The 19,457-nt window shown below is 39.3% G+C and overlaps 1 protein-coding gene across 1 annotated transcript in view; it reads right to left on the bottom strand.

Moving 5' to 3' along the window:
* The window catches only part of fras1 (Fraser extracellular matrix complex subunit 1), a 164,421-nt gene that overhangs the window by 119,199 nt on the left and 25,765 nt on the right, over window positions 1-19,457 (bottom strand). Inside the window, exons 3-5 of the mRNA XM_088417752.1 lie at window positions 3,779-3,886; window positions 1,213-1,305; window positions 980-1,139 (exon numbers count right to left, since the gene is read on the bottom strand). Of these exons, the coding sequence (XP_088273878.1) occupies window positions 980-1,139; window positions 1,213-1,305; window positions 3,779-3,886 (361 nt within the window). The remainder of the gene's footprint in view (window positions 1-979; window positions 1,140-1,212; window positions 1,306-3,778; window positions 3,887-19,457) is intronic.

The following is a 19,457-nucleotide window of genomic DNA, read 5'->3' as shown; positions in this document are numbered from 1 at the left end:
ATTGTCCATTTTGGGGTCATACTTGCAAGTTTGGGGGTATTTTGTCAAAGGCTCTTATACACATTTCTGATATTAATTCCCTGAAGCTAAGTTTTATTTACAAACAAAAGAGTCAGCAAACAAGCCTTGTGTGAGTAGACCCACAGAAATGTCCATGGAAGCCTTTTCCAAAAAGACACAGGAAGTCTACCATTTTAGATTGAAGCATGCATCGTGCAGCAAATTTCTTACTCGTGAGTCACAAGTCATTAATGTTTTCTCAAACAATCTTTGAAGGAAAAAGGTAGCGCAAATCTGTCGGACAAAGAGTTGAAATGGATGATTCACCCCAACATAGATAAGCAAAGCTGTTTCGCATGCAAATGATTGAAGTGTGAAAGCAAGTGAAATATCAAACATTGCTATTGTTGTTGAGGTGAATGTCTTGTTGAAATCCTTAAAGCTATTTTGAGCGCAATTTCCCACACTCCCGTGAGCCAGAGAAATTTGTACAAAGCAGCCTCCTGCCCGTTCTTGGAATTAGCATATAATAGTTTGAATTTGACTAAAAAACATTAAAGTGGTGCAAGCAAATGAAGATTTGCAAAAGCCCGTCGTCTGGGGTGTGATTTCAACGACCTCCCAAGCACTTAGGCGGAATAAAGGAATATTAGTAATGTTGTAAAAGCGCTCTTCACAATGAATAGACACAAGTGCTTTTGATCATTCTTTTACTGTGTAAGAAAATGGACAAAGGTCTGTTATCGTCATCAGAGCTCAAGGGATCCTTGTGGAACAGGATGGTTAGAAGGAGCTTATTCCATAGCTTATTACAAATCAGTCTACGAATCTTATTTTCATACACTTCAATGACAATCTGAACATTTTGCTAAATGAAAGTCGAGACGTTAAGGACGTTGTTTTTGTAGAGATCGCAAAAGGAATTTGTGTTGAAAATTCAGATTTTTGTCAGTAACTCAAAAGTAACCTCTGTACTTACCTCCATTGCCAGCGCACTTTGGGCAGCATTGTCCGGCTGGTGTGAAAGGGTTATGGTTGTCGGGGCAATTGAGGGCGGGGCAACGGCGGGGGCCACAAGATGCCACGCCTGCTGAGCACTCGCATAACGTACACGGCGAAGGACTCCACTGACTGTCATGCTGAGAGAACCAGACACGCGAATACATAAGAAGATGCGGATGCAGTGACTCCTTTAGTCTTGATTGGACTTACGGCGTAAGTGACGCCTTGGTAGTTGCACGCTCCCTGAATGGAGGAGACGCACTCCGGGCAGCATTGGTTGGCGGGAATTCTCAAGCGCTCGCCCTTTGGACGACAAACAATAACAAAAGCTATGGTGTTAGCAGAAGCACTCTGCTTGTTTCTGTCTTCACAAAAACGGGATGTCGGTAGTCTCGAACATACAAGGTCATCTAGTTTGGTATCAAACAGGACTCCTGCTTGTTAAAGGCTCTCTGTTCCTTCAGGGTTGTAGGCTCCTCATTTGTCTCCTGACTGGGCCTTTTCCCCTTCACAAAGACATTTGTTTCTGACTCATTTTACCTCTTTGGTGTGAAATTTTGACGCTCAAGTGACTGAAATGAATCTAAGAGGATCCTTTCAGTTTTACATCGAGTTTTTCGGCCGTTGGGAACCTCTAGTCTACATGTGAAAACAAGATAATATGAGGGCAAGAAGGAGACATGTCATCCTGAGCTAGTTCTTCATTTTGGCCCAGGGTCCTTTAGTAAACCTGGTTCTGATTGAGTTTGGCTCAAGTTTACTGACTAAGCTTTCCTTTGCTAAGCCTGGTTCTGGTTTAGTTTGACAAATCTTGGTCTCTGTACTATTGTGTGGCTATACCATAGTCCTGGAGTCAATGACTCAGTCAGTGTTTAGTTCTTGGTAACGGCCAATGCTAATTCCTTGCTAATGATATATGCCCTGGTGCTGGTCTGTGGTCCTAGTCCTGTTCTGGGCTCTGGTCATGGTCATGTCCTGCCTTTTGGTTAGACTTTGGTCTAGTAGTCTATGTGTTGTTTGATGTCCTAGTCTAGGTTTAATTATTGATCTCTCCCCTGCTCTGTGCTTTAGGAATTGGTCTGATTCAAGACTTTCTTCTTGGTTTCCGAGCAAGCCATGATGCTGGTCTAAAACTTTGTAATATGTTAGCTCTTGACACTATGCTCAAGGAATTTACCGCAGCTACTGGCACCAGACTTACCCTCCAATGGTTTCTCCCCCAAGGGTTTGGAGTGTGCTAATTCCAATGAAAGGGTCTCAAAAGAGTCTAGTATTGATATTTTTCTAAAAATGCTTCTCCGAATTGAGAGTAGGTCATTTACATACCTGCGACCTTTCTTAGATGGAGTAGCCATTTCTCAGGCTCCTTCTTTGGAATCGAACCCTGATTTCCAGTCATTACCTGTTGTCATTATGGAAAAAAGTATTATCGAGTCTGGGTCCTGGTCAATGTTCTAGTCCTGATTGAGGCTTAGTCCTGGTCTAAGTCTTGTTCCACTGCTTAGTCTACTATCTCGAGTTATAGTCTAAACCTTGGGACTGGTTGAGGTTTGTCTTCTTGCTTGGCTCTTAGAGCATTTTATGGTCTGATCCAGAACTAAGACTTAACCTTGGTCCTCATCCACCTCCTTTTTTCTATTGTAGGGACTTGGACTGGTGCATAAGCCCTATCCTTATGTTGAGTCTCTTGGTCAATTTCTTGTCCTGGTCCTGCTCAAGGGATTGAAGCGGTTCTTATGGTACTGGTAAAGTTCTTGTTTGTAGCCTTTGAATTTTGGATGACTTTTTGTGACTTGTAAACTTGTTGGTCCATCTCCTTGGACCTGGCCTAGGCCTTGTCCCAATTCTGGGCTGTGGCTGCCTCTCCTTTTGTTTTAGTCCCTGATCGAGATACCGGTGTTCATCTATTCTTGGTCCTGGGCTATAGGTTGACCCATGTATTTCCATTTGGTCACATTTAATGTAGGCAAAGCATTTGAGTTTGTCTCTGAAAGCTGCTGTGAATACAACCTTATATTTACCCTGTCTTTTGTATGCACAGTATTTGGCCTATCCTATTAAAAATACAATGTCAGCTATAATGCATATTTTGTATTGCTGTATGTTAAGAGATTTGTCGTAATCCCCTTTTCCTATTATTGAACTGAAATGAATGAGAATGAGCACGGTCAAACACATGGAACATTTAAAAACATAATAATAATAATACCAGGAACCATGGGAAAATCAATTATTCCTCTTACTTAATGCGATATGGCTAAGGCTGTTATAAAGGAAGGTGGGGATATAATTATATGGCTACACGCCAATTTAATGTGCCAGCAGACGCACCCACAGGTGAATTATGCGAGAAAATAAACAAATTAGCGTGAGAAAGAAAACATGATTGCGTTTCGGCCCCCAATGAGCAGAGTCACATGTTGTCATTATAAAAACATACTGGACATATTGTGGGAATACATCAATGGCTAATGACCTTATGTCGTTTTCACACTATAGCGGGAATATTTATTTTCAGTATTGTGTAGTTCTTTCACAGTTTTTTTTGGATTCTATGAAACTGCTTCGGCAGCAATACTTCCTGTTATTGCCACTAAGATAAGAAAAATCTGAAAATAATTTTTTCGACAAAATTCTCAAAGGATTGAAAACACGCAACGATCATTATGTTGTAAAGTTTCATTCATATGTTTTCCGAGTTTTATTCCTTTTTTTGGCAGTGGGTGGAAAATGATGTGAAATGGAAAGAAATGTTTCTATGATTTGATCATTTTACCCTCTGGAAGTCACACTGAGGGTTGGCACATTGGACGGGTTTGCAGATGACCATGTTGTCGTGGCACGTACACTCCTGACACGACTGCGGTCGCCACGATGACTTGTCCTGCAGGAAAAGAAAACCAGAAGACAACAAACATGTCACAAATGTGGGAAAACAACACTTTTATTGAATATTTCTGTCAAAATACGCTAAACAGGTCTTGATAAAAAGCTCGGAAAAAAACGTGTTTTTTATTTATTTCATAAACTCGTCAATAAAATGTTATGCACATTTTTTTTTCCCTGAGAAGACAAGTGTTTGATTTCTGAATACAGGATCAATGTAAACGTGAGGTATTTTGTACCATCTACATCAAAGGAAATTCACATCAAAAGGAAAGCATATACAAGAGACACTAGGGAGCTGAAATTTCATCCAGATGGTGATAAGACATCAAAATTCAATGCAGCACAACCACTTAGTGATCACAGTATCAGGAGTATGTCATCCCTTGGGTATAATACTGCGAGAATGATGTGGAAGAAAATGACCCAAAATGATCAAAATACTGTACTGCACAAGGGTTGAATGTTTCCATTTATACTTTGTCAGAAATAAAACATATTCACAGGAGCTCTATTTTGTTCTTGTCAATTTTAAGAGTTAAATGTATTTGCCTTTATTGTGTAAAATGACTTGAGACTTTCAATTCTTGAGGTGACAAAATCCCACATGGTTTCGGAGAGTGAAGTGAAAAGTATAGTTTTAAGATCCTAAGAAGAGAGTCCAAGAGAGTTAAAAGATTTGTTCTTGAGTCTTTTTTCAAAACTTGTCCAATTTTTATGTAAAAATAAGATTTGTGAAGAAATATTACATTGACTACATTTTGAGAATATCTTAAAATAAAATAGTTTCATGATTTTGGTTTATTTAAAATAGTTACACTCAATTATAAAATGCTAGAACAATAAAATATTTAATTAATAAATCAAAGAAATACCAATAAATGAAAAGGAACTGAAAGGACAATTCTTGAAAAGATATATTTTTTAATTCAGCGATTTAATTCAATGAATAACAACAACAACAAAAAAAAGCCGCATGCCTTCATGCTGCTGTACATCAATATCTTATCGCCACTGAGCTTGCAATCCGTACACGGGATAGCTGGAAGCCCCAAATGTTTCCAATCAATATTCTACAGCGTGAATAAGAGCAAATACATAAATCACTTTGCAATCTTAAAATATGACTTTGCCACCCAATCAATAATGTCCCTCGTGACAGTTATAATTCGGCCCTGTGGACTTCTGTGATTGACGCCGTCCCTCCTGGACGGATTGCCGTGGCAAAACCGCATGCTAGAGGACCAACCAGACCATCAAAGGAGCATGGGGCAACATCCACTCAGGCCCACCAACCCCATTTGGATCTTAATGTGTATTTTATTCTGACAACTAACACGCATGTGCACAGATGTTCACCCTCAAACATGCGATTAAACCCATGTTGGCATGTTACATAAATAGAACATACTGTATCACATTAGCTTCCTCCCCGCCGACTCATTTCCATGATTAATTGTGCCTTGGGGGGATCGGAGTCTGTCGAGAAGGTGCTGCAGTCGTAGCTGCCTGCTCACAGCTGGCGTTTTACTCATCCTTTTTTCCAAATACAGTACTGTATATTATGGAAGATGATTGCCGCCACAGCAGGAAAAAAATGTTACGTATGATGTTATAACGAGTTAAGGGTCATGTTTGACTTCGGTATTCCTCAGTTCCTTACGGATTTGGTCGCCGGATGATGTCTAGGTTTGGATATGGGTCAAATTGTCAATATTTTTAAGCAGTTGATGTTTAAAAATTAGCGTGTTAAAACTAGGGAGGGGCAATAAAACTATTTAGTTTGATTAAGTTGACATTTGAAAAGTCGACTATTTGAAAATTAACTAAATTGCGACATCAATGTTTTGCATAAGCGGCATCAAGTTTCTGATTTTTCTTTGCCCTATCACACTGGTGTCAAAGACAAGGCTTGGGGGCCAGAACTGGACCGCCACATCATTTCATGTTCGCCCGCAGAGCGCTGATTTGACTTCAAGTTTCTGGATAAAATACCAAACTTGCAAGTTGTCTTCAACTTTTAAAAATTTTGTGAGGCAAAAACAAACACTTTTTTTTAATCGTGTTAAAATATCAAACCTTATAGCTTTAAAAGTGAAACTTAACATGTTTTCAAGTGATAAGACCACAGTAGAACGTCCAACTCCTCACGTTAAAACGCAAACCAAATATTTTAAAGCAATAACAGTTACCGTTAAAATGCGAAACTCATGTTAAAAGACGGAAATTAATATTGGACTAAACACAATAGAATATGAAACTCTTCATGTCTAGAGGGAAACACAAAATTTAAACAGGAAAATTATCACTTTAAAATAAACATCATAGTGTTAAAAAGTGAAAAATATTTTGAATTGATAAGCACTCCATTGAAAAAGCCAACTTCTCACCTCAAAACACAAAACCCAGAACGTTTTGAAGTGATAACATATAGCTGAAACTCATAGTTAAAATATTAAAATTAACATAAAATTCATCACAATGAAATGTGAAACTCCTCGTGTCTATAAGGTGAAACATAAAGGTAAAACAAGAAAATTATCAGAAAAAAACAATCAAACTCATTGCATTATAACTTAAAATGAACATGTTTTGAAGAGAAAGTATCACATTGAAACACCCAACCCCTCACATTAAAAAGTGAGCCATTTTACGTTAAAACCCGAGGTTTGAGTTAAGGCCTCAGGACTAAGACTAGGGCTAGCCTTGCAATTAGCATTTAGGGGTGGAAAGGGATGAAAAGTAGGTTGCTGCTAAGTTCAAAGGTTGAGGCTCCCAGAGGCTCTCTGGGGTTTAGGCTCAGGTTCAAGCAAGTGCTCCAGGTAAGGTTAGGGTTAAATTATATTTTCAGCTCACTCGGTGAAATTGACATGATTAAAAGGTATCTCTTACTGCGTCACGGTTCAAATTTGATGGTAAATGACACAATCTACTAAAACTTGAGGAATGTACCCTGGATGATTATGTCATCAAAGGCGCAGAATCCGTTTAATTACATAATGAGGTCCCGGGTTGATAATAAGCTGGCCGCTCACAAATAGCTTTCTTGCCACGCCTCAGTGGTCTCGTGTCAAATTAGCGTCGCGGCTAACGGCAGGTGACCACCCGAGAAGTCAATCCGTTCCGGACAAAGTCTCCTGAGGACAGCGTTCCAATTCCTTTCCTTGCTGCAAAATGGCATTGACCTTCGAGTTGACCGCAAACACGAACCGCCGAGCCGCTATTACTTGACCCCCGCACCGGGGGAGCCGTAGGATGCCGGTGTTATTGGCCATTCGCAGCTTGCGCCCAATTAAATTGTCCCCTCTTGGGACCCGAAGCCGGGCCGCGCTGATTAAACGTCGTCCAGGGTTCATTTCATTCCCCTCTCTGAGGACCATTTCAGTCTCCCGCTTGATTTAGAAGACCAGTAACTAGACCGGCGATAACATTTCGATGGGCAAACCAACTCGGCAAACATACAATTGTTTACAGAAAAATATGAGATTAAATTTATAGTTATAAAACGCCTAACGAAAAGGAACTTTAAAACAGGAGACATTCTGTTTTGCCAAGTTGAAAGACCCGGTTGTAATTTCAGTACCCGGGAGAGCATAATAACATTGAATGCAGATTTTCAACATTACTATTTAGTCACTTTGTGACCACAAACACACAATTGTTCAGAGGTACTTCTGAGAATAACCATTGGTAGCAAAGCACATGTTTCTTCACAAAGTTCAAAATCAAAAGTCTTTCATGCTTACAAGAAAGCATCAAGCTGCTTTATGAACGCAAACATACAATTGTTTACTGTACATGTACAGATATAATCTTGGGTAATGAACCGCAAGAAGCATGATGGAGAAAACCTACAATTGTTGAGCATTACAGTTGATTCAGTCATACAAAAACAAAAGACAAGACAAACTAAGATCTCTCGCGAAAGGCAGACAAATCACAAAAATAAGATAACCTGTCAGGCTAGCGAGTAAAAATTTAATTGGCTCAAAATTGCCTGCAGAGCTGATGGTAGCTAAAGGTATTACTGAAGCAAATTCAATCAGGGGAATGGATGGGCAGCAAAAACTGTTTGTTTCTCCCCGAGGAAACACCTGGTCTATCAGTACCGCTTTAACTAGCTGATCAATATTAGCAGATTGAGGCTCCCAAAAAAATGTCGTATATGAATAAAAGCTTGTTTGGCAGCCCGTCAAGGCAGGATATTTGTTACAAAGAAGAAAGATCCACAACGCTTCAATTGCTTACGAACTAACTTGGTTCTCTTCCAAATTGACTGTTACAATAAGCTTGGTCGCCTGTCAAGGCAAAACACTAACCCTAATTCCTAACCCTAACCTTACTAACTCTAACCCAAAACCTAACCTTAACCCTCTGACTGAATTCTACCGTCAGCTGGTTGTCAAGTAGTAGAATCCAATTGCTTTAGGTACATAGGTGTCGAACTCCAGTCCTGGAGGGCCGGCATCCTGCATGTTTTCCGGTTTTCTTTCCCCAACACAACTGACTCAAATGATTCGCTCATTAGCAAGCTCTGCAGGAGCTTCAAAATGATCCCAATCATTTGAATCAGGTGTTTTTGAGGGAAAAGGTTTGAAAACATGTAGGATACCGGCGCTCGAGGACTAGAGTTCGACACCTGTGCTTTAGGACAATAGGACAAAGTTTGTGTTATTCCCATTTACGTTCATTTTTGATTTGCTTTGGGAATCCTACCGTTGACTTTTTGTAAAGTTGTAACATCCATCATGTGTCCATTGCCACCAAACAAACTTGGTATCTTTTCAGTAACCTTTCTCTTCTGACTTCTTTGGCAGCCCATCTTGGCTAGAACATTGTTTAGCCTGAATCTTAAAAGCCACAATCTCACTTCCTACAGGTTACTGACAAATAGTAAAATCTATTGCTTCCATTACCTGTAGACAAATATGATTCTCTTTCCATTTAGTCTTTGTTCGTAGGGCTGCCCACCTAGGCAGTTAGGATGGAATGGATTACGCCTCATGCTGGTGGCAAATAGTAAAATTCAATATATGTATGCTGCTTAAAACAAAGTTTGTTCTATAACTGTTTACTTTCTCCTCTATGTATTTGGCAGCCTTACCAGGCAAATTTATCTAAGCCCCAACTGAAACCCATTTTTGGCTAGGACGAACTTCACAAGTGTTACATTTTCCTTCACAGTGGAAAAACCTTTTCTCTTGTTATGCATTTGGGGCAGCCCATCTAGGCATTTGAATGAAAAATAATTGCGGGCATTTTTGTTTTGTTCGCTTTAATTTAAAAGGATTTCTTCATATCATGCAACAAATGCATAAATGCAATGCAACAAACCATTCCTGTTTACGTTCAGAAAGAAAAGCAACCCGTCTAGGCAGCTGGAGCCCAAGATGATTATCAAATACTCAACTGAATTATATGCATTGCAGTATATGGCACAATTTGTTTTCTGTAATCTGTATTGCGTATCTGTATTTGTCTGGAGGAGGCTCCTCCCACCTGTGGTCCCTTCTGAAAGTTTCTGATTTTCCCCAAATTAGGGTTTTTCAGTTTTTCCTTCCCCTTCTGGGAGCTTTGAGCAGGGAATGCTGTTGTGTACCTATAACGGAAAGATGTCTATGTAGGTCTTCTTTTTTCAAAAGAAGTCTCGACATGACCTCTTTTCACCTGTGAAGCCCTTTGAGAGTTCGGTGATTCAGGGCAAATATAATACAAATAAAAACTTTAAATGGCTTAAATGGGAATGAAATTGATTTGAAATTTTAGACATGTTCAGGTTTTTTTCATGCATGATATGCATGCAAACGCTGTCTGCTAACAGCACTAATTACCAGCCTCACGTCTGCGAACGCACCAGATGGCACAGTGGTGCTCTTTTTGTGGCGGAAGAAGTGTATTAAAGACGCAAATAACGACCGATATTTTATGGCTGATGAAAGACGCTATCAACATCGACGTGCTCTTGATGTCCTCATTTACTGCTGTTATGGTCACTTTATCAATGCCGCTCGCCTGATTTCATGCTTGTTTGTCGAGTTAGCATATGTGAAAAGATGGGCCGGGACAAACATCCGGCAATGTATTCAGAGCAAATGAAGCAGCTAAACGAGTCGGAATTTGAGAATGTTGCCAGCCTGAATCCCTGTAAAGTTTCCACGTGTCCCAAAAGATCGCCGGAAAAAAAAATGCCTGGACGATTCTGTTTACTAACTATTCTTAAGGCAACCCGTCTAGGAAATTGGGCCTGAATGGATCTCACAGGATGCTGGTTGTCAAGTTCACATGGAACACTCTGATTACCTCTAAACAAACATTCAGTTTTAGTTTAATTTTTAATCATTCTTTGTTCTTGGCAGCCCGTCTAGGTTGGAACCTAGTTGGGCCTGAATTAATACCCTTTACTGACTGCTGTGTACCAAATAGTGAAATCCACTACGTTTCTATCACATTAAGACGAATACCCGGAGTGTTTTTGTGTATTTTCCTATTTTGGCAGCCCATCAAAATTGTAAACTAGCTGGGTCTGATGCAGGCCATTATCTACTGGGTACATCTAGTAGAAGTTCCATTGTCTATGCGTGGAAAAACTTCCCTCTCATCCTGTTAAAATTCAGTTGTGATTTCTTCAACAACCTGTCCAGGGCCTGAATGAATCCCGTTGGCTACTATTAGCCATGTGTTCAATTTCCTCTACTACCAGGTTTGCATTTCTGAAGCGTTTGCTCTCTTTTTGTACTTTCCTATCTGCCTGACTAACTCAGAAATGATTGTTTATAGAATCCCATGGTCTGCTCATTGCAAACTAGCAACACACACTCAGTTTCCGTTTCTTAAAGACAATTGACTTGGCAGCCCAACTAAGCAAGAAACTTGTCAGGCCTGAACAAATCCCACTGTTTGCTGTATCCACAATGAAAATAGAACACGGCCCCATTTTCACCCTCTTGTTGGCTTTCTGCTCCTGACAACGCGTTGAGGTCAGAAACAAGTAGGGCCCGAATTAGTTTTACCGCCGTCTGTTTGCCAAACGGTAAAATCCACTACCCTAAGACAAAGTTAACTCTCTTCCTGTTTACTCTGTTCGAATTTGCTTGGCAGCCCACCTTGCCAGGAAGTTAGTTGGGCCTGAACATATCACACCATCTGCTGTATGACAAGTAATAAAATCCTCTATGCTTCCATTTCTTTCAGGCTAACTTTGTTCTCATCCTGTTTACTTGCTTTTCCTAGCAACCTGTGCAGGCAGGATGGATGGTACAAAGCTTCAACATCAAGCTTCTAGATCATCTAACAGTTGCTGGAGGTCACCCTTGAAGAAGAATACTAAAAAAAAAAGTACCCACCTCATAAATAGACTTGGGAAGCGAGATGATTAATTCAGACGCTATCGTTGAGAAACATCTGCTTCCTTGGTCCTATCAAGTGTATTCATACCAGCGCTCGTCACTGGGAGCCACAGAGATTATTCTGGTCCATGCTAACCCATTTACCAGGACACAAATAGACACGCGAGACAAGCCCATCCGCCCGCTCAGAGGGATGGATAGCGGCTGCTCTAAGATGTCTTATTACGGAGGGATGGGATACAACAGACAAAAGTAATACAGTTAAGAAAGTAGTATTTTTCCCGAGAATAACATTATTACAACAACAGTTATTCAAGATGAAGGGGAAATTTAATAACGTATACAGAACTTTCTCATTTCTAATCTTGATTTATAATGAATAAATAAGTCAAATGGAATACCTTTCCGTGTGCTCCCACAGTGCACTTTTAATTGAATCAGATGGAGACATCATATCTTTGACATGACCCTCAACCATTTGAGTAATATTCTTGCGTGTGAACAAGGATGGACTCGGACGTTGGTTCAGTCTGCGCGCTTCTTTTATTGGAAACTATGCCATAACGACCTCAGCTAACACGAGCTGTCATTAGCTGCAATGGGCACTGTCTGCTAACAGCCAACCGACTTCCACCATCTAGCTTGTATCGTTATGGTAATTAATGTGAGAACATGGCCATTATAAAGATGCGCATCCGTCTCGGCTTATGTGGCTTACAGATCAAGCTTATTCGAATGGTATCAACAAAAAAATACAACTTTACAGTTACCGTTTATAGATCGCACCTATACTTTTGGCCTTCATTTTTTGGGAAAAAAAAGTGTTTCTTACAGTTGGGGAATTACGGTACATAACTTGTAAAAGTGCACACATGGTCTTTGTCCATTCACTTCTTTCCACTCAAATTTACAGAGTGAAAACTTGTTTTTGAGCCACTTTAATAAGATGATGTCATGTTTGGACAGTTTCGGGGCTCCCCTCACCAAAAACGCACCACCCACAGGGGTGTCTTTTCTGACAAACATCTGCTAGCGTTTAGCTTTTAAGGCTAACAAAACAAAGACTTCATAATTCATACGAACGGGGAGCCTTCCAGTGACATTATTTTGTCGTCAACTGCACCAGCACACGATGCATTCAAGGGGCCCTTCGAGCTCCCCCTGCTGTTTAATAATGCACGGCCCTGCTGCTGCTGGGTCGTGTGAGGCTTCGGGAGAAAAGTTTTTTCACCGCTTACTACTATGCTATCCTTCCTTCAAGTATTCCTTAACGCCATTGACTTCCTGACATCTTTACATCCTATGATATGTATCATTTTTTTTCCAGTAAATCTACACTCCATCGCCGGAGTTATGTTTCAGACCACCTCCCCCAATAAGTGAAAACCACGTTGTAAATATACAGTATTTAAACACTTCCAACATGGACATGTTTTTTACAGCATTTCTGGCACTTATTTGTTTATAACCCTTATGAAGTATTTTGACCATTTTTGGTCATTTTCTTCCAAATCATTCTTGCAGTAGTTTAGCCAAGTGATGGCACACTTCTAGTAGTGTGAAAACTAAGCGGTTATGCCATGTTGACATGATGTCACCATGAGGTTGAAATTTTATCTCCCTAATCTCTTCTTTGAATGCTTTCTTTTTTTTATGCTTTTGTTTCAAATGCCTTTGATAGCAATATCATTCAACAACTGCATAATATATATATATATATATATATATATATATATATATATATATATATATATATATATATATATATATATATATATATATATAAAAATAAATATATATATATATATATATATATATATATATATATATATATATATATATATATATATATATATATATACATATATATATATATATATATATATACATATATATATATATATATATATATTATTGAGAATGAAAATTAATAGTTAAATAATGTTCTAGTGTACCAGTGTGCCGATCCCTGTTTACAGTAAACAATACCCATTTTTCCGCCAACTAATAAACGTCGCACAATATATATCGATAATCATGCCTAATGATGTTCATGCACAGCTGTCGCTTTCTGTAGGCGTAAAAAGCAGAATTACGTTGGATGACATTCAATTTTAGAAATACTTCCTGTTCTTTAAAATGCGTACACTCTCGAAAGAAAGAGTGGAAGTAGACCCAAAATATATGAAACAATGAACGAAAAGTTTAAAAACTGTACAAAAAAATCTATGAAATAACTGTGAATTTTATTCAGCATATTTTTCATTAGTTAGCCTTAACAGGTTTTCCCAACGTGTATAAAATTCAGTTATGTGAACCAGTGCGATGACTAACGGATCCCTGTAGGTGGCACTGTTAGCTTTGGAATAGTGATCAGCATATTGTTTGAGTGGAAGATCAAGATTATCCGGTGAATCTTGAATGAGAAATGGCAACATGCTGAATGTCAGAAGAGTTAAGGCGCCTGATTTTATTTTATTTTTTTTATTTTTGAGTTTAATTCGGACACCGTATTTTTTCTTTCACTGAGAACGAATATAAGCTCAGCCTGTTTGACTGCTAATGATCATATTGGCCCCGAAAAGGAGATATCGGTCAATCTGTACTGATTTCTATTGAGCAAAAGAAGATGTATTTATTTTTTCGTCAATGATTTTGTTAGGTTCCTTTTCTAACCCTGAGACGAAATTCTCAGAGAAAATGGCGGGCAGAAAATGAGTCAATTTCCTACCTGTCCTTCCTCCATTTGTCTATCCTCCCAACTTCTTTTGATCCTTCCTTTCCTAACATCCAGCTCTTTTTTCCTAATCCCTTTGAATGCGTTGCCTCTCCCCGCTCCTTCACACTTCCTTTCCGCCTTCAATTTGTCTTTAGTCAAGCGCCTACCACCCCCATTCTTTTTCTTCCTATTTTCCTTGACTCCCCCCCAAGAAGGTGCCATTCTCGTTTTGAGGCGAATGTACAGTACATGGTCATTAGTGCCGCGAGAATCAATCTCGCTCCCAGCGGCTCAACACCTTACATAAAGCTCAAGTGGGTTTTAAGGGCGAGGCGTTTAGGAGCGGACGCCTTATTTACATAAAAAGTCGAGCAGCGAGCGCCAGCCGGAAGCTAACGCAGAGGATGTATGCGGAGCTAAAAGGGGAGGTGGGAAGTCTTCACAGGAGAGCGCTAAGAGGATTAAACACACATATTAACATTGGTACATTTGGACTGTGCAGACACACACACACGGACCACATTATACAAGATCCTTCCGTCCTGAGGGTCGACTGTACACAGTGAGCGATGATGTTTCGACATGTTTGTGATGACGGGCCAAATACGTGAACACATCCGGTATTTGGCCCCGAGGGGAGGTCTACATTTAACTTGACTGGCACTCGAAGGAGCCCGCCGCCAAGGCAGGATGGGCCTAAATTAGAAGAAATATGACACACGCACGCTCTACTGTACTATATGCGTGTGAAGATCCGTGCTTTATGAAAATGATAGCTTGGTTGACAGGTTGCATGATTATTTTTAACAATATTGTAAATGTTGTGACTTTTACTCACAATTCTTAATGAAAACATCTGTTTTTTCATTGCAAATATTTTCAAAATGTTTCATGCTGAATGACATTTAAAAATACACAGCTTAACATGTTAGTTAGGTGGCTAGTTAGTTGGTTAGTTTGGTTGTGGTTGGTAGCCTGGTAAAGGAGGTATATTGTTCAGTTGGTTGTCAATAGGTGAGTTAGTTAGTTGGTGGTTGAGGTTGAATATACTTAGTTAGTTAGTTGGTTAGTTTGGTTGTGGTTGGTAGCCTGGTAAAGGAGGTATATTGTTCAGTTGGTTGTCAATAGGTGAGTTAGTTAGTTGGTGGTTGAGGTTGAATATACTTAGTTAGTTAGTTAGTTAGTTAGTTAGTTAGTTAGTTAGTTAGTTAGTTAGTTAGTTAGTTAGTTAGTTAGTTAGTAGGCAGGAAAAGGAAGTATATTTGTCAATTGGATTATAAGTCATTGGTTGATAAGTCATTAGTCAGTCAGTCAATTTTGGTGGTTATAAGGGAAGTAGGTTGGTTAGTTGGTTGTCAATAAGACGGTTAGTAAGCCGGCGGTTAACTAGTTAGTTAGGTTTTATGGTTGGTAAGCAGGCTGGTAAAGGATAATTAATTAGTTAGTTGACCGAAGAATTGACCTTTTTATTATAGGTCCATTGTTTGGTCAATCACTTAGTTAGTTAGTTAGGCGTGACTGTCTTGAACATGGGGGATAGTTAGTTTCGACATTTGGTAAGTCAGTAGTAAGCCAGTCAGTTAATTTCGGTGGTTGTAAGGGAAGTAGATTTGTCAGTTGGTTGTCAATAAGTCGATTAGTAAGCCAGGACATAGTTAGTTAGTTAGTTAGTTAGTTAGTTAGTTAGTTAGTTAGTTAGTTAGTTAGTTAGTTAGTTAGTTACCAGATCCTTTTGGTGAATTAGTCAGTCAGACAGTCAGATGGTGGTAATTGGTTGGATAGTTAGATAGTTAGATTTATGTGTGATTGTCTTGACCGTGGGGGATAGTTAGTTTTTTTTCAATTGGTAAGTCAGTTATCAGTCAGTCAATTTTGGTGGCTGTAAGGAAAGAAGGTTAGTTGGTCAATAATTCCATATTAATTAATAATGTAGTAGGTCAACCGATGGAAGGTTTGGTAACACGATGTAAGACCCAATTTTATAATGACTTAACTGAGATGAAAATGCAGACGTTCGAGAAATGTTTTTTTGCGTTGGTACACACAGGGTTCCCTCAGTCGAGATAAACCCTCTCGCCATAGCCAGACTGATTGAGGGGCCAACTTCCTACTGAGAAGGCTTTCAAATTTGTCGGGAGTAGGAGGAAATAAAGAATAGAAGTCGATGAGCTCTCACTGTAAAGGTCATCGCCTCACATCCAGTTGTCCGCCGGGGGCAATTTACAGCCGTCACATGTCAAACCCAACCAACAAGGAACCAGGAACCAATTAGAACACTTTGACTGCAATGTTTCACTTCAACTTTGAAGGCACGCTTAATGACATTTATTGCATTAACAAATATAAATACATTTTATTATGCTGATTGTTAGGAAATAATAAAATAAAAGAACATACAACTCAAAACATTTTAACATTAACTGCCATATCCTATTTAACTTATTATTGTCTTAGCCAATTAATTTCTTAATTCAGCTAACAATCATTTTATTTTGTTTTATTGACCACCATTTTCCTTTTTATGTTGATTTTAGGAAACAATGCCATTCCAAGAATCTCAATTTATATTTAAGTGGTCTAAAAAAAAAAAGGTTGGCCACTGTTTATATGAAAAAAATTCAAAAGAAAATAGCTTGACATGTCAGAGACAACCAAAGAAAAAGGAAAATGTGTGTGTGTGTGCATAGAACGCACTGGTAACACAACACCAGCGTGAGTGAGCCTCCAGTAAATCAGACAAGTGCTGAGTGAGGAAACAATGAGAAGGAGGAGGAGGAGGAGGAGGAAGGGCTTTTATTACAAGCCAAGAACAAATGAGAATGCATTAGTGCCTACCAAGAAAGGTGGGGGTGTAAAGGGGTGGGGGTTGGGGTGGTTATAATGGCCTCAGGCACAGGTGAGTTGAGGTTGTGAAAAAGACCAGAAATGGACTCAATGATACAACCTCGATGATCTCCTTCCACGTAAAATCCCTTGGTTGCCTTCGTCCCGTCATTTTAATGTGACTTTGACTAGTCCTCTTTGAAAAGTCCGCTGACAGAATCGAGTCTTTAGCTTCCAAAGCGGAACATTGCCAAGTTGACTTTGTCCCGACCCCAAACCTTAGTCACAGGAAAACCATCGACTTTGACCCGATGTGTGAAAGGGGCTACTGTTATTCTTTTGGATCCATACAACCCCAAATATAACAGGCATTCTTATTTCCCACCTTTCCTGCCAGTCCCGAATAGGGACATGGACTTGAAACGACAGAATGGTATTGGAAACCATTCCTTTTCTGATACTGTAGTTTATCTTAAGAAATTCAATTGTCGAGGTCACTTCGCTCCCCAATTCTGCGTCATGCGCAATACTGACGAGGGAAATAGTTTTTACAGGCAAGTGTGAAAGGGGCTACTGACACAGCATACTGTTCTGATGCTACCTCTGTGATCTTCTATTATCCTTGTAGCCATGAAATTGTTGGCTCAACCGCACACACCTTTCCAGGGCGGTTCAGCAACATAAAACATTGACACTACAAAAGCAGCTTTCACAGGCAGTGACAATGAAGCTTCTTCACAACATACAATCATTTTTACAGTAACGATTCATCTCTTGCTGTATACTACTGAGAGCAGTTGCTCGTGTGACTCCATATTTAGTGCCGCTCCGCTAACCGCGCTGGATTATTTTAGCGGGGAAAAAACAGCTGCAAGCGCTGCTGGCAGCTATTTTGACTTTGTAATGGAATATGAAGGTGGCAACATGGAGGCAAAAGGCAATTGTCCACATTTTTGACAACTCGATACTCCAAGATGACTGTACACGACTATTTGTGGACCCCATAAAGGAAATTGCTTCTTTTTTTTTTCACTAGCGGAAGAAGTGAGAACATGAGACGATGCCTGAACATTGTCAGACTGCAGCGAAACTGGAAACGGAGGGCAAAGTGCGGCCAAGGAGAGACTGTGGAGTCTGACATTCAGTTAATGCACAACAACGTGGTCAGCTAAGGTTATCATTTCCAAGATTGGGTTGTGATTTGTAGTGACCACCAATGGTTAATGTGACACATTTTATTGAGGAGACTGAGGGCATAGTACAACAAAGTGGAGACTGTGGAGCAAACAGCAATGGTGACCAAAATAAAGATATAACAACAAGGTTAGTTATCATTTGTACGGTTGTTATCATCTCTTGCAACCAGCAATGAGAAATGTGACATATTTGATTCAGGAGACTGAGGGTATAGTACAAAAAAGTGGAGACTGTGGAGCAAACAGCAATGGTGACCAAAATAAAGATATAACAACAAGGTTAGTTATCATTTGTAGGGTTAGGTTATCATCTAGCAATTAGCAATGGTAAATGTGACACAATTTATTCTACAGGAGACTGTGGGCAAAGTGTGGCTAAATAGAGACTGTGGAGTATTGCTGTGTGGTATTCACACTTAAGACACAACATGGTTATCTAAGCTGAACATGTGTTGTCATTTCAAAACCATAGTTTTTTTTCTGACATGATTCAAGAGGAGATTGAGGGCTTCGTAAAAATACAAAAGGAGACTATGGAGTGCAGTGTCAACATTAAAAACGTAACATTATTAGTTTTAGCTTTATTTTAATCAATGAGAGCTTACGTTGTCGAGTAGTCACAATTTGGAGATTGAGGGCAAATTGCAGCAAAGAGGAGACTGTGGAGTAGTGTCTTGCGCTAAGGGACAGGCAATGCTAACTTTAGCATGCATTATCATGTCTACCTGTGAATCCTGAAATGTCACAATCTGATCAACTGATTTGCAGCCAGCAATGGAGATACGTGTTTGATTATGAGCAAAGTGCAGCAAAGAGGAGACTGTGGAGTGTAACAATGCAGCATCCCAAGATCACAAGAGCACGGTCAACTAAAATGAGCATGTGTGTCAACTGGGTAGCAATTATCAATAGCTAAAATAATGTTTTCTTTTAGTGGAGATTGAGGGCCGAGTGCAGCAAAATGGAGATTATGGAGCAGCGTAGAATGTAAGAAAAGCTTTGATTGAAAGCAGGAAGGAGAGATTCACTGAAGCGGCACAGGCGTTGCTTGAATGAAGATGAAAGGATGCTTTCATGTTATGACGACCTTGTTTGTGCTCGGCAGCGTCGCGGCCTTCAATGCTGTACAAGTGACGCACTGAGGAGAACGTCAATGTTCCATTTCGAGCAAAAGGAAGAAGAACAATAAAGGTATCAAGAATAATATCCCTGGTATGAATTTTAGTGCTATTGTAATTGAATTTTTCTCACGTCTATTGTAATTGGAGTTACTGCAATTGTGCAAAGTTATTACTTCTAAAAGTTTAATTTGATATTTTGAATTAAAAAGTAAAATATGGGATCTACTTCTAATTCAGTTTAAGTTTATTTTTAAAACTTCATTTCAATATATGATTAATGAATATTAATTAAGTAATACTTATAAATATTAATGTCACAATTTCATTTTAATTTTTTTAAGGTTTAATAAAAAAATTGTGAATC

This window comes from Hippichthys cyanospilos, chromosome 1, assembly GCF_059441005.1.
Source record: "Hippichthys cyanospilos isolate Australia breed blue-spotted pipefish chromosome 1, RoL_Hcya_1.0, whole genome shotgun sequence".
Taxonomy (NCBI): Eukaryota; Metazoa; Chordata; class Actinopteri; order Syngnathiformes; family Syngnathidae; genus Hippichthys; species Hippichthys cyanospilos.
This window is presented reverse-complemented; position numbering and strand designations above follow the sequence as displayed.